We start from the raw sequence: 14,567 nt of genomic DNA on the forward strand, positions 1-14,567 counted from the left end.
CTAAATATGTCATGTTTTCTCTTGTATCAGAAGTAGCTCTAGGAAGCAGATTCAGAGTTGGGTCTGGGGTTTATTTGGTCATATATTTAGAGGTCCAGAGATACCCTCTGCTGGAGAAATAACTCAGTTATCAATTAATCCAATTGTCATTGGTACTGCTTGGGATAAAGGGCAAAGAGAGGGCAAGATGCTGGCTTTATGGCGTTTCAGGAAAGCCCCAATAAGAAAATTGCAGCACAAACCCTTAGGAATATTTTCCATCTAAAAAACAGCTCCTGACTTGCTACTGGTAAAGACTAAATGCTTAATCATGGATCATCAAATATTTATGTGATCCAAGCTGCTTATCATGAGCTGTGTGTTATCTGATTCAATGGACTATGCAATTGGTCATGCATACTAGTTTTCTATCCTAATACAGAAGTGGCATATGTGAAAATGGGCCCTAGTAGATCCAGAAGCTTCAAGAAAGCTTCATAAGCATGCAACATCTATTCACATTGTACTTGCTCTTTCTGCTTCTACTTCAACTCACACCAGTGGCCTCTTGGGTAGTTCTCCAACAGCTTATGGGAGAAAAATTTCTGGCTTGATTTACAGGAAGATCTGCATCATAAATGTACACCAACAGGAAACAGCCATTGTACTACAGCCTCATTCAGAGGTAGCCTGATAGATAGTGTTGAAATAAAGTCCTCCCAGAACTTCAGGAAACACGTAAGTTTATTCACTTCATTAGGAAAAGAGATAGTCTGAGACATTGATCTACCTTGATTCACGGGCAATGGTAAAAACAAATTGGTCTGCCAATGCGAACTTGGAAGGAACAAAATTGGAAGACAGGTGACAAGGAGATCTTGGGGAAAGGGATGTGGTTGAATTTCTTAGAACGGGGACAGAATAGGAAGATATAACCAGAGACTGACAAGATGACCCATGTTGTGGAGGGAGTTAGCTTTTTCTTAGTCTCACTGGTGCTTGTTCAGTGGCCCCGAATACCTTACCATGTGTCCCATAACTCCAAAGCAGCTGACTTGATAGAACAGAAGAACGGCCTTTTAAAGGCTCAATTACAATCACATCTGGAAGACAACATCTTGCAAAGTTCAGGTAGGGTCCTGTAGGATGCAATAAATGTCTTAAAGCATCATATGCTTTTGCTTTTCCATAGCCAGGATACATTATATGCTTTTGTTTTTCCATAGCCAGGATACATGAGTCTGGAAACAAAGCAGTGGAGATTGGAGCAGCCTCTCTCATCATTTCATCTAGTAGCCCACCAGAGTATTGTTGTTTACTTTCCCTGTGACTTTGGTTTTTGTAGGTTTGGAGATTCCATTGCCAAGAGAAGAATCCTTTTATTAAGGAATATTGAAAGTTGAACTGCCCTCTGGCCACTATGGGATTCCTTGTACTACTGAATTTATAGGCTCTGAAGGGGGTCAGAGTAGCTGGGGTGATTATCCTGATTTATAGAGGAAAATTAGGTTGGTGCTTCACAATTATGGCAAAGAGAACTTTGTTTAAAAATGAGGGAATGCATTCGCTTCATTTCTTAATATTCTTAATAGTCCTGGTCAATGGAAAACTGTAGCAACCCCACAAAGAACAGACTAAACAAAAACCCAAATCCTACAGGAATCCACTTTCAGATGGGCCGAGTGCAGTGACTCATACCTATAATCCCAGCACTTTGGGAGGCCAAGATGGGCAGATCACTTGAGGTCAGGAGTCCAAGACCAGTCTGCACAACATGGTGAAATCCTGTCTCTACTAAAAACTATAAAAAATTAGCTGGGTGTGGTGGCACACTTCTGTAATCCCAGCTAGTCGGGAGGCTGAGTCAGGAGAATCACTTGAACCTGGGCGGTAGAGGAGGTTGCAGTGAGCCAAGATAGCACCACTGTACTCCAACCTGGCCGACAGTGAGACTCTGTCTAAAAAAATAAAAGAAAGAAAAGATGGATGCTGAGGGGTGTACTGTGCTGGATGTTTCTTGCCTGCCCCTCTCCCTGCTGGTCCACTCTCTGCCTTTCACCAGCCTGCTCTTAACTCCTGTGTGATTTACATAACCACCTGGCTTCCTTCTGGGTTAGGCCAATGGAGAGCCCAGCAAGGAGGGAGGGAGGAGAGTGGAGTAAGGATATTAATCCTCCTGATTTTCTTGCTATGAAGTCTCCTTGGGCCATCTGTGTCCTTGGATGGATGATACGTGCTCTTTTCCAGGTGGCTTGGGCCACAGACACCCCCGCCTTCTAGGTTCTGGTAACCTTCCCTTCCCTCCTCACTTGGTTAGGTGTGGTGATGGCACAGCTCTGGATTCCTGCACTATCCTTGTAGTTTTACTACGCTCTACCTACATCTCTATACTTCCTTTTATAAATAAATCCTTCTCAACATATCCCAGTTTGTGTGCCTTCTGATTCTTGTTGGGATCCTGACTGATAATACTTCCCTTTATGTTCCAGGGACTTTAAAAGATGTTATCTAATTGGTTCTTCACCATGATCCTATTACAATCAGTCTTCTTGATTACCCTCTTACCATATACGTGGTATTGGTCTAGGTGTTTTACATGAATCAATTTAATTAGTCCTCACCATTGGCTTACATGTTAGCCATCCTATTATTCCCATTTTACAGATGAGGAAACTGAGACACAGAACATTTACTAGTTTACTCAAAGTCACAAAGTTAGACATTTATCTCTGCCTTCTAGGGCTTTTCAAAGGGAGTACATACTATTTACCTCAGTTTTACAGTTAGGAAAACTAAGACTTAGATAAGTAAAGAGACTTATCCAAGATGTAGTCAGCCAGGTGACTAGGCCTAAACCCTAGGTCTGTCCCCCCTCAAAGTGAATGCTCACCTCTAAGGTACTCTGCTGCCTCCAGAATATTTTCAGATGTCGATATGAGTATGAACTGATGGGGAAATGTAAGTTCTATGAAAATAAAATATCCTTTTGAAATTCAAAATTTATTTATGGTCTTTTATTATTATTATTATTTTAAGACAGAGTCTCACTCTGTCACCCGGGCTGGAGTGCAGTGGTGCAATCTCAGTTCACTGCAGCCTCCGTCTCCCAGGCTCAAGGGATCCTCCCACCTTGGCCTCCTGACTGTTGGGGACTACAGGCATGCACCACCATGCCTGGCTAATTTTTTAAAAAAGCTTTTTGGGGTAGACATGGGGTTCCACCATGTTGCCCTGGCTGATCTCAAACTTCTTGGGCTCAAGCGATCTTCCTGGTTCAGCCTCCCAAGGTGCTGGGATTAGAGGCATGAGCCACCACCCTTGGCTTATTTATGGACTTTAAAAATGGAAATCATCTCACTTAAATCAAATAATGATGAAATTTGACAACAAAAGTCTAGGCATAACCTAGACTTATTAGCTAGTTCTTTCTTCAAATATTCAGTTTATCTTTAAACTTATTCCAGAGTGAGAGCCTATGTTTTATGGAATACTATGCAGCCATAAAAACAAATGAGTTCATGTCCTTTGCAGGGACAGGGATGAAACTGGAAGCCATCATTCTCAGCAAACTAACACAGGAACAGAAAGCCCAACACTGCATATTCTCACTCATAAGTTGGAGTTGAACAATGAGAACGTATGGACAACAGGGAGGGGAACATCACACACCGGGGCCTGTTGAGGGGTTGGGAGGCAAGGGGAGGGAGAGCATTAGGACAAATACCTAATGCGTGTGGGGCTGAAAACCTAGATGATGGGTTGATAGGTGCAGCAAACTACCATGGTACGTATATACCTATGTAACAAACCTGCTTGTTCTGCACATGTATCCCAGAACTGAAAGTAAAATAAAAAATAAATAAAAAAGAAATACCAATACCTAGATTCATCCCCAGATAGTCTAATTTTTTTTTGGTCTGGGGTATGCAGGGCATGACCTGTGCACCAGAGTATTTTAAAAGCTCCTCAGATAATTCTAACACGCTGCTAAGGTTTAGAACAATTTTTAATTGCAAGAAATAAATAAAAGAATCATCCCACTGAAATAACATCCCACTGAAATGTTGATGGAATTTTTAAAAAGAGCCTATGTGTTAAGCATTTTAATTTAAAAAAATACGACAGACCTAATTCAAAATCCCTGCTAACAGATTTCCTAGGAGAGCATCACTTTTGGAATCCTATTCCCTTGTACATTTGTTAGTGAACATTAGCCCTGACAAAGGTAAAAGAGAATACACTGGTCATTTATCACTCACAGACTGAGGAAATGCGAAAACCAGGCCAGAGGAGAAGAGCCTGAGAAGGGAAACCACACTGGCCAAGGTGCCAGAAACTTATTTTTTGCTTTAGTGACTGACAGTTATTTGTCTTCCACTAGTGAAGGAAGGCACGATCGAGACTTTCATACGCTTTATAGTAATTCGTATCACCCATCCCTTAGAGACTCCCTCAATATCATGTACTCATGGCTTTCTAACAGCTGAGAAATGACCTGCTTTTCAGATAACACCATCCAGTCGGTTTTCTGTTGCTGCTGTTGCTGTTCAGTGCAGAAGCGGTAAGTCTACTCCAAGGGCAATTTCTTGAAAATTAATTAATTCAGTTTCTTTCATACCTATGGAGTCACCATGTCTCTTTGCACCTGCTGTTCTCTCTACCTGGGAACCTTCTTCCATTTTCTCCCTGTTGAATTCAGGTCTAGGTCAAATGTCAGGTCATCTGGGATCCTTTCCTGATCCTTCAGACTTAGTTGCTCATCCCATTGTGTTCCCACCTTGTGCGGCATGGTTCTCCACTTAATTTTTATTTCATGTATGTTGTTTATAGGTCTGTGCTCCAATATGTAGTTTTTCCCTTTAAGGGCAAGAATCCTATCTTAGTTATCTATCTCCCCAAAACTATCGGTGTATCTTATACTTCGGTGGCAGTAAATGACTCTGTAAGAAGTAAATCCAAGGCAGCATGTTAACAGAAAAAGCTAACATTTAACAGGAGCGTCCTGTATATCAGATACTACGCTAAAAGATTTATGTTTATTAATTCATACAGTTCTCAAAACCGCCTACTTTTTTTTTTTTTTTTTACAATTCCCATTTTACCGATGAGGAAATTGAGGATTAGATAGGTTACATTGCTTACCCAAGGCCACACTATGAAATGGTGGAGCTGGGATTCAAACTTATGTTCCTAATCACTATACCGTATCTATTTATAACAAAAAGACACCATCAAATGAGGTAATGAATATAAAATGACAAGCACTGAGCCAGATACAGAGTAAGTTTTTATTACCATGATTGTAATTTTATGCCCCAAAGATGCACCAGACTCTACTGGGAATGTGACGTGCTTTTTCAATTTTATTTTATAACAACTCTATGCTCTTAGCACCTCTAGCTCCTGGATAAGGAAACTTAAGTTCTTAAAACTAGTAATTTGCCCAGGGAGATGGAGTTAGGAAGTCTTCTAAATGAAAATGGAGTTGGAAAGAGACCTGGATGTTTCTACTATTTCTGTGAAAATCTAGTGGATGTATAGATACCTTTTGTACAAATAATTATTTGTAACATGATTGCTTTTCAATGTCAGACAAGTAAGAACACAGATAAGCCTGAGCCCAGATGAAGAGCTTCCAGAAAAACACACCCAGCGTCGCAGGCCATGGCTCAGTCAATTGTCAAATAAGAAGCAAGTGAGTATCATTTTGATAGGCAAGAGGGGAATGGAAAAGGTTATCTTTTTAGAGTCTTCATTCACGAGGTGCTGTTTGTTACCCAGAATCTAGTATCATGCTTGGCATAAAATAAGGGCTCAATAATTTGTGAAAGAATGTTCTAGAAGAAAGTAAAAGGAAAAAGAAAAGACTAGTTAAAATAGGCTACTTATATTTACAGGCAGAACTTGAAAATGGGCAATGAGTGGGAAAAAACATATTCTGGCTCCTGTCATTTTGAGGCTGAGATTAGTTTTCACTGCAGTGAGAAACAGCATTCTTAGGAAGTATGGTAAACCCAAGCACGAGCTGCCGCCACACACAAAGAAAAAGGCCATTTGTCTTCTTTAAAGGAGAAAAAAATCCTTAAAACAAGGTAAAACCATTGAAGAAGAGTACATCATCTTTTGAGAATTTTGATATTAAAAAGTCCAGTGAAGTGCTGGCAAGAGAGCTTGTTATCTCAAAAGTGTACAAAATGATGAGTGTATTGCTGGATCCAAAAGGAGTTTTATGGTTAGTCCTTTTCTACATTTATCCCATCCTGGCTTCTGCCTTGGTGTAGCTGGATAAGAAAAGTGAGGCAGAAGGCAAATATTTTATCCCTATATTTTTTAGTACAAATTATTAAAATGATTGTAAAACAACTCATTTCTTGGTTTTCACAGTCCAACACGGGCTGTGTGCAGCCATCAAAACGAAAGCCACTGCCTCCCCTCCCACCCTCTGAGGTTGCTGAAGAGAAGATCCAAGTCAAGGCACTTTATGATTTTCTGCCCAGAGAACCCTGTAATTTAGCCTTAAGGAGAGCAGAAGAATACCTGATACTGGAGAAATACAATCCTCACTGGTGGAAGGCAAGAGACCGTTTGGGGTAAGACACTTACATGACTTAGTCTGTATCCAATTCCTCCAAAACAAAGAAGACTATTTAGTGACTCAGGCTTATAACTCTTTCCTCTGCGTGAAATGGAATCTGTACCCTCTCCCCCAAGGTATGTGAGAGAATGAGACAACAATGATTTCAGGCAGTTTTCAGGCACAGTCTCAGAATCAGGTACATCTGGCTTCACATCCTGATGCTGCCGCTTACTATTGTGTGTCCCTGGGCAAGTCACTTACCCTCTCTGAGTTTTTGTTTCTTTATTTGTACAATGGAAATTCTGACAATGTAGGTTCTTATTGTAATTTGAGCTTTCATTTGGGAATTTGTCGGTTTTTTCCTGTTAAGCTCTAAGGTAAGAACAGAAATAGTATTTTATTCACTTTTATGTTTCTACAATGACAAGTTTTGAAAGCAAACATTGCAGTTGCTGCTGAATTAGATTAGAAAGAGAAAAGATCCTGGGATGCAGATAGGTTTCATTGTGTCAGTTGCAACAGATGGTTAATGCCTGACTGGAGTCCTGAATTGAGAAGAATTCTGAGGAATATCTGGACTTCCTGAGAGAGAAGGCTGGCATTGATTTCTGATATTTGCCAAGATTTGGATATTTTAAGTATCCAAGTATTATAAGCATGTAAATTACATACCTCTCCAACTACATTTTCTCAATGATGTGGCTCTCTTAACAGTTCTCAACATGTAATGGAGACTTTTCAGTGGAAAAAGAGGCATTAGTAGGTTCAGGACTGTGTAATTAGCCACACCTGCGGGTATGCTATTGGCATGCCTCAGACTTAAAAATGGAATTTTTTATTTCACAGTAAATGAACAGAGTTTTTTAAAAATATAATATGCAAATATTAATATCAAAATTGTACTTTGCCACTACCTGCAAACCCAAGTGTCTCCCCAAAAGTAAATACTGTTATCCATTTTCAGATTATTTTCAATGCACTTACATACACATATCAAAATATATGGTATTGTTTGTAGAATTCATTACCTAAATCTTATCATACTTTATGCATGATTCTGCAACTTACTCTTATTTCTCAATAATATGTCTTGGAGATCTTTTTGTAATTTCAAATGTTGGTTAAGGTATAGGAAAAGTGAAGCCTCTACCATGCTGATAGGTGTGTAAATTGGTATATCCTCCTTTGAGGACAATTTGTTGCATATCCTGAAAGATGCACATATCCTGTGACTTAGCGATTCCCCTCCTTGCTATCTATCTTTGAGAAATATTCTTACTTCTGTACAAGAAGGCATGTTCAAGGATTTCTTTACAGCATTGCTTCTACTAGGGAAGTGGCTAAACTAGAAAACCTATACTATGGAATACTCCTCAGCAATTGAAAAGAATGAAGCCAATGTTTTGTAATTGCTGTGTTTTAACACAGTCACTATGATATCAGATGATCATTTAAGTGCCCCCTTTTCTCTCTGAAAAGATTGTGGGGTCATAAAACCTCTTAAACTACTCATGTTACAAGTTGGGATCTTAATACATTTCTTGTACAGAGATTTTTGTTGAGTTTGAAATTTAAAAAACTTTCTTTTCTCCTTTTAGCAATTTAATCAGTAAAATGAATTTGATTTCCCCCTACATCCTTGAGGTTTTAAAAGGATTGTTGCCATGATAATGCCACAAACATGCCAAGCATTTTGATTTTTTGCTTTTTCTTTTGTTGTAGGAATGAAGGCTTAATCCCAAGCAACTATGTGACTGAAAACAAAATAACTAATTTAGAAATATATGAGTAAGTCTTCTCCAAAATATAACCTATGATTAACCTATGAACATCAGAGACATTTTGGCAGCTTGTAAGTATAGATACTGTTTTGGGTCTGTAAAAGGAAAAGAAAGTAACACATTTGACAGCATTAATAATAAAGAGACGTTTGATCCTTATCATGGTCCATTCAGAAACTTCTTTTCTTAAACTTATTTTGTTCTGTTTTGTATAGCCACTTTTCTGTTTTAACAGTGACAGTCTGAAACCAAACATTCATCTGGTACCTGTTTTACTATATATTTTAACTGGAAAATTTACTTTAGAAAATGACATTAAATTTTCAATGAGTGGTAAATTGGACTTAACCATATAGATAAATGACTATATGTTGGCTCATGTTTTTATGTGTTTTAGAAATAGTTGAAGATAAGAACTAGGCTAATGCTGTAGTTTGGAAGAACCATTTGGCATGTTCACTAGAGTTCCGCCTGAAATCTATTTTTGTTACAATTACAGATTTGGAAGATGGAGGAAATCTTAGCAATCACTTTTTTAGCCCCTCATTTTGCAGATGAGAAGATTGATAGATTACAGGTAGAGAGCAGTAGAACTGAGACTAGTCATATGTTTTTTATAAATTTAGATTTTCAGTTTGAGCATCTCCCTCACCTCCATCTGGTTTGGGCCCTTATCTTAAAATTAGCATATGCTTCCACCAGGTGGCAGTAGGTAATATATGCATTGAGGCATTAAGACAAGTGCTTCTCTGAGAACCAGGCAGCAAATGCAATTGAATGAGAGAACCCCCTTGGTTGGTCTTGCTAGTAATAAAGCCCACCTAGAGGCCTAACTCAGTACATCTCTCCTAAAACAAATTCAAATTCGAAAGCTTTGGTGAATAATGTAGACTTTATTGGAGGAGAGAAGGAGATGACTTCAGGACAGATGACTCATCTACATTACTGTATGAGATTTCTCCAGTAGCTATTTCTGTTCTCTCTCCAGTCACTCTCCTCAGCTCCATCACAGGGTCTCTTCTCTCTTTTCCCACCTTCACTGGGCCTCATGTCTCTATTGGAGCCATTTAGCCCTTCCCGAGATTCTAATCTCCAGTAAATCAAAGTCCTCAGGTGACTGAACTCACCTTCCTTAGAAAACAATTCCAAAGTGCTCACTTCAGCAGAACATATACTAACATTGGAATGATACAGAGAAGATTAGCATGGCAATTTTTAAAAATTGAAAAAAAAAAAAAAAAAAAAGGCTCGGCATGGTGGCTCACACCTGTAACCCTAGCACTTTGGGAGACTGAGGTGGGAGAATTGCTGGAGCTCAGGAGTTCAAGACTGTCCTGGGCGACATAGTGAGACACTATCTCTATTAAAAAAAGAAAAGAAAAGAAAAGAAAAGAAAAGAAAAGAAAAGAAAAGAAAAGAAAAGAAAAGAAAAGAAAAAAGAAAAGAAAAGAAAAGAAAAGAAAAAAACAGTTCCACAGCTATCTACTCAAGAGCATGTCCTCATGAGGTCTCACTGCTATCCCGAATTGAAGCTGACCAACAAAAACAGGCCTCTTGCAAGGCCGGGTCAGAGGAGATTTTGTGTGTATTTACAGATATATGAAAATCTCTTGCTCAGAAAAATTAGAAAAATGAGACTTTTTTCATATAATTTGGATTTTACAGGCGATTAAAGGAGACATTTGTGAAGGTAGCTAACACAGTGCTTGGTGGTTAGTGAATGGACATCACTAGCTAGGAATGTTACTTTCCACCCTTTCGTTATTCATTCATTTGCTCATTTATTACCCTGTTTAGACAAGGCCTAGACTCTGGCTATAACAACCTGTTTATACTGTGGATGTTGGAGCATCTGAATTATACTACTCTAGGGTTACAACTGCTACCTCATTTCCTTGGGCCTTGATTTATATATGAGTTTTTTAAAAAAAATCATCCTTTTTAAAATGACTCCAATTATGAGAAAACTAATTTTTCATTTTATTGCCATTTTAAAACAGCTTTATTAAGATGCAGATAAAATCGTTATCATTAGTGATCGCTGAAATTTATTGATCACTTACTATGTCCCAAGCACTGTTCTAATGACTGTACAAAAGTTACTGCCCTAGGTTTAAGTACTAGAGCGTGTGTATATAAATGGGAGCAACCTGGGTCCAAATCCTGGCATCAGCATTGACTGACAGCATTGACAGCTTTGGTTCAGGGCAGAGTCACATAATGTCTCTAAACCTCTGAATGATCTGAAAAGCAGAGACAATAATATCTATTCTATCTATTACATAATAAATATTCAATACATTCTAGTGATTATTATTATTTCATGAACTATGAAACTAACAGGAAAAACATTTACAGTTTGGTCCACCTGGCCTATTATTTACAGGCATTCAACACTCCTTTGTTACTTCAGTCCTCAAATCACCTTATTTGTTCCATCTGTATTTATTGTACACTTATGATGTACCAGATATAACAACATGAAATATGCAGAGTTATGGAACTTACAGTTTCTTGGGAAAAAATAGACATTAAACAACCCTAAGTCCACAAATAAATGTACAATTTTATTTATTTATTTGTTTTTGAGACAGAGTCTCGCTCTGTCACCCAGGCTGAAGTGCAGTGGCGTGATCTTGGCTCACTCAAGCTCGCCTCCTGGGTTCATGCCATTCTCCTGCCTCAGCCTCCTGAGTAGCTGGGACTACAGGCGCCCTCCACCACGCCCGGCTAATTTTTTTTTTTTTAAGTAGAGACGGGGTTTCACCGTGTTAGCCAGGATGGTCTCGATCTCCTAACCTCGTGATTCGCCCACCTCGACCTCCCAGAGTGCTGGGATTACAGGCGTGAGCCACCGTGCCCGGCCCATAAATGTACAATTTTAAATCGTAGTGTTATGACACACTGGATCCTGGGGCTGGGGGTGGGGTAAGGGCGGCAAGGGGAGGGAGAACATCAGGAAGGATAGCTAATGGATGCTGGGCTTAATACCTAGGTGATGAGTTGATCTGTGCAGCAAACCACTGTGGCACACATTTACCTATGTAACAAAATTGAATATCCTGCACATGTACCCCGGAACTTAAAATAAAAGTTGAAGAAAAAAAAAAAAAAAAACAACTGTAGTGTTTTGAAGGAACAGTATTGGACACTGTGGAAGAAAACAGGGCAGGAGATGTAATTTAGATGGAGGATGTTGGGTTGTGTCTGAAGAAGTGACTTGAGGTCTAAAGGTGGTAGCAGGTAGTGTGTGTTGAGGGAGGGTGGGTATAGTAGAAGGAATGCCGCGTCAATGTGGAGTTCTGATATTTCAGGGGAACCTTTGTGCATAGAAAGATTTATGGCTACTTTGGCTTTAAATGAATATCCGAATTTTCAACATTACAACATAAAAACCTAGTTTTCAGAAAGTCCTCAAATTCGACTTATAAAATTTGATATACTATATATAAATCTAAAAAAGTAAGAATAATCAGCTTAATTCAAACTCAACATACTAGATATCCTTAAACAATCAATCCGATTTATAAGCTCAGTTAATTAAATTTTTGGAAACTTTTAATTTGCATTAATAAACTGAATAAATTCAGTTTTCTTTCAAAGTACTTCACATGCCTGACAGGGCAAATTTACAATTGTAAAAAGCCCTATGCAAGTCTTTAAATGATCCTGGAAATCTAATAAACTAAACTTATAAATGTGAGAAATAAAGTTCCTTTAACTGTATAAATATAATTTTAAAACGAGTCAAATTATCTTCAACTTCAAATAACTAGTTTAAAATTAATTATGCCCTTTAAATCAGAGGCAAAAATCTAATATGCCAGATTCTCCTAAAATAATAGATATTTTAAATACCAAACATGTTGATTATTCCTGAACTTCACAGAAGCATGAGTTTCATTCATCTCATTATCTCTACACGGAATCCTTAATCTTCTCACAGTTAGAAAGTCACTTACTAAGGGAAGCAGATTCACCTTCTCAGATCTAATGGAGTTTCTAGATCAAAAATTCAAGAACACAATACTGTTTACTTATTGATCAGAAATCTAAGATTGGGACATGGGACCAGAGGTATTCACATAACATACAGAATGTTTCTACTCACCCGTAGCTGGACGTGCTGGATTAAAACAAAATGTAAATAGGATTCCTGTCCCTAACTCTTTCATGCACATCATTTGGTCTTAGTTGTAATCAGTGTTGTCTAGGTATAAGAGTTACAGTTTTACTTACATATTTTTTTTTAAAACCTCTTCTAAGTTTTATAATCGAATTTAAATAGATGAAATTCTGAAATACTGTGCTCTTGCATCCTCTAAGTTCCATTCATTCAATCTCTTTCCTGCCTGATAGAATTCGGAATTATTTTAAAGGATCTTGAATTTGTCACATACTTCTATCTGGCAATATTAGATTAAGTTTAAAATCTTCTTTAAAATCTTGTTTTTGAGTGCTTGCTTCGGCAGCACATATACTAAAAATTGGAGCAATACAAAGAAGATTAGCATGTTCCCTGTGCAAGGATGACATGCAAATTCGTGAAGCATTAAATTTTTTTTTAAATCTTGTTTTGAAATGAAAGCCTTTCAGTTTTCCTTTCTCTCTCTTTTGTTCTACCATTTTTTCTTTCTCCTTCCTGTACAACATTTGCTTATTGACTAGGTATTATCATATCAAACTGTACGTTTAGCTTACAATATTAGTTAATTATGTTCACTGTGTGTACTTCTGATATTCTAAAGTCATTTAATGACATGTTTCATGTAGAGAAAACAGCATGATTGAGGGCAGAAAAGGGGTTGGTGAATCTGGGGAAGGAAAGAATTCCAATGAGACTGAAGCTTAGTGAGTGACGGGAGACTCAGGAGAGAGATGGGGCGGGAGAGGGTGTCAGAGGCAAGTTCATGTATTGGTGGTTACATGTATTCTGTTTTATGATTTTTTAAAAATTTTATTTTAGATCTGGGGGTACACGTGCAAGTTTTTCTTTTTTCTTTTTTCTAACAATGTATTGTGTAATGGTGGGTATTGGGTTTCTGGTGTACTCATCATCCAAATAGTGAACCTTTTATCCAATAAGTCATTTTTCAACTCACCCCGCTTCAATCCTCCCTGCTTTGGGAGTCCCCAGTGTCCATTATTTCCATCTCTATGGCTATGTGTTCCCCCTGTTATCTCCCACTTGTAAGTGAGAACATCTACTAACTACTGACTATATATAACGTAATGCACTTAGGAGTGTCAGAAAAGTAAGAATGGGCTTTAATTTTTGGAAGGTGTAACAAAGCACCTATAAAAACATGTAAGTAGGAAGTTTCTGAGAGGAAAGACAGAAATGAGTGTTTTTTTAGTTTGCCAAAACTCAGTGTTTGTTCAAGATGATGAGGTCTTATCACATACCTTTCATGGAAATTTATAAATGTTAAATCATTCATAATGTATACTAAGTATATATTGGAAGTTGAATTGAGATATGATAGAATAAACTAGATATTGGCTTGGAAATAAAATTATATTAAACTTAATTAACCCATAATGATATATTATTGTTTATCTGAATTAAAAAAAAACACTCAACTTTCTAAGATCAGATCCTAAGTAAGTTCTTAAAATGAAGAAAATGAAGAAAATGAAGCCCTGTTTTTTTTATTTAAAAAACTGAATATAAAATTTTAAAAATCATTTTATTGCTCTTACAGGTGACCATAGAAACATTAGCCAGAAATCAGGCAGAACGTCTATTGAGACAAGAAGGTATTTGTGGACATTCAAAATTTCTGAGAAGACTTATAAGACTTTAACAACTAAAAAAAGCATATTAATTTCTTGTCTTTTCTATTCTAAATATCATTACATCCCAAAATATGTATTTTATGTGAAGATGTAAATCAGATATATTTGTATTAGAATCATGTTTCCAACAACTTTCATTATAAATTTCGAAATATGTTCTCCTAAAAGGATTTCAGCTGCTTAACATATGGAGACTCGCCTGCACTCACTCCAAGGTGCTTTCTGCCAGCCAATGGAGTCTCTCTCTCTCTCTCTCCTCTCTCTCTCTCTCTCTCTCTCTCTCGTCTATATATATATATAAATATAATATATATATTTTTTTTTTTTTTTTTTTTTTTTTTTTTTTTTTTTGAGACGTGGTCTTGCTGTGTCACCCAGGCTGAGGTATAGTGACTCGATAACAGCTGACTGAAGTCTTGACCTCCTGGGCT

At 37.7% G+C, this 14,567-nt stretch overlaps 1 protein-coding gene across 1 annotated transcript in view; it reads left to right on the plus strand.

Moving 5' to 3' along the window:
* The window catches only part of TXK (TXK tyrosine kinase), a 68,132-nt gene that overhangs the window by 15,568 nt on the left and 37,997 nt on the right, over nt 1–14,567 (plus strand). The window contains 7 exon segments of the mRNA XM_017860644.1: nt 4,486–4,540; nt 5,572–5,674; nt 6,364–6,569; nt 8,279–8,344; nt 9,040–9,045; nt 11,189–11,193; nt 14,053–14,094. Coding sequence (XP_017716133.1) covers nt 4,486–4,540; nt 5,572–5,674; nt 6,364–6,569; nt 8,279–8,344; nt 9,040–9,045; nt 11,189–11,193; nt 14,053–14,094 — 483 coding nt within the window.

This window comes from Rhinopithecus bieti, unplaced genomic scaffold, assembly GCF_001698545.2.
Source record: "Rhinopithecus bieti isolate Rb0 unplaced genomic scaffold, ASM169854v2 scaffold_56550, whole genome shotgun sequence".
NCBI lineage: Eukaryota > Metazoa > Chordata > Mammalia > Primates > Cercopithecidae > Rhinopithecus > Rhinopithecus bieti.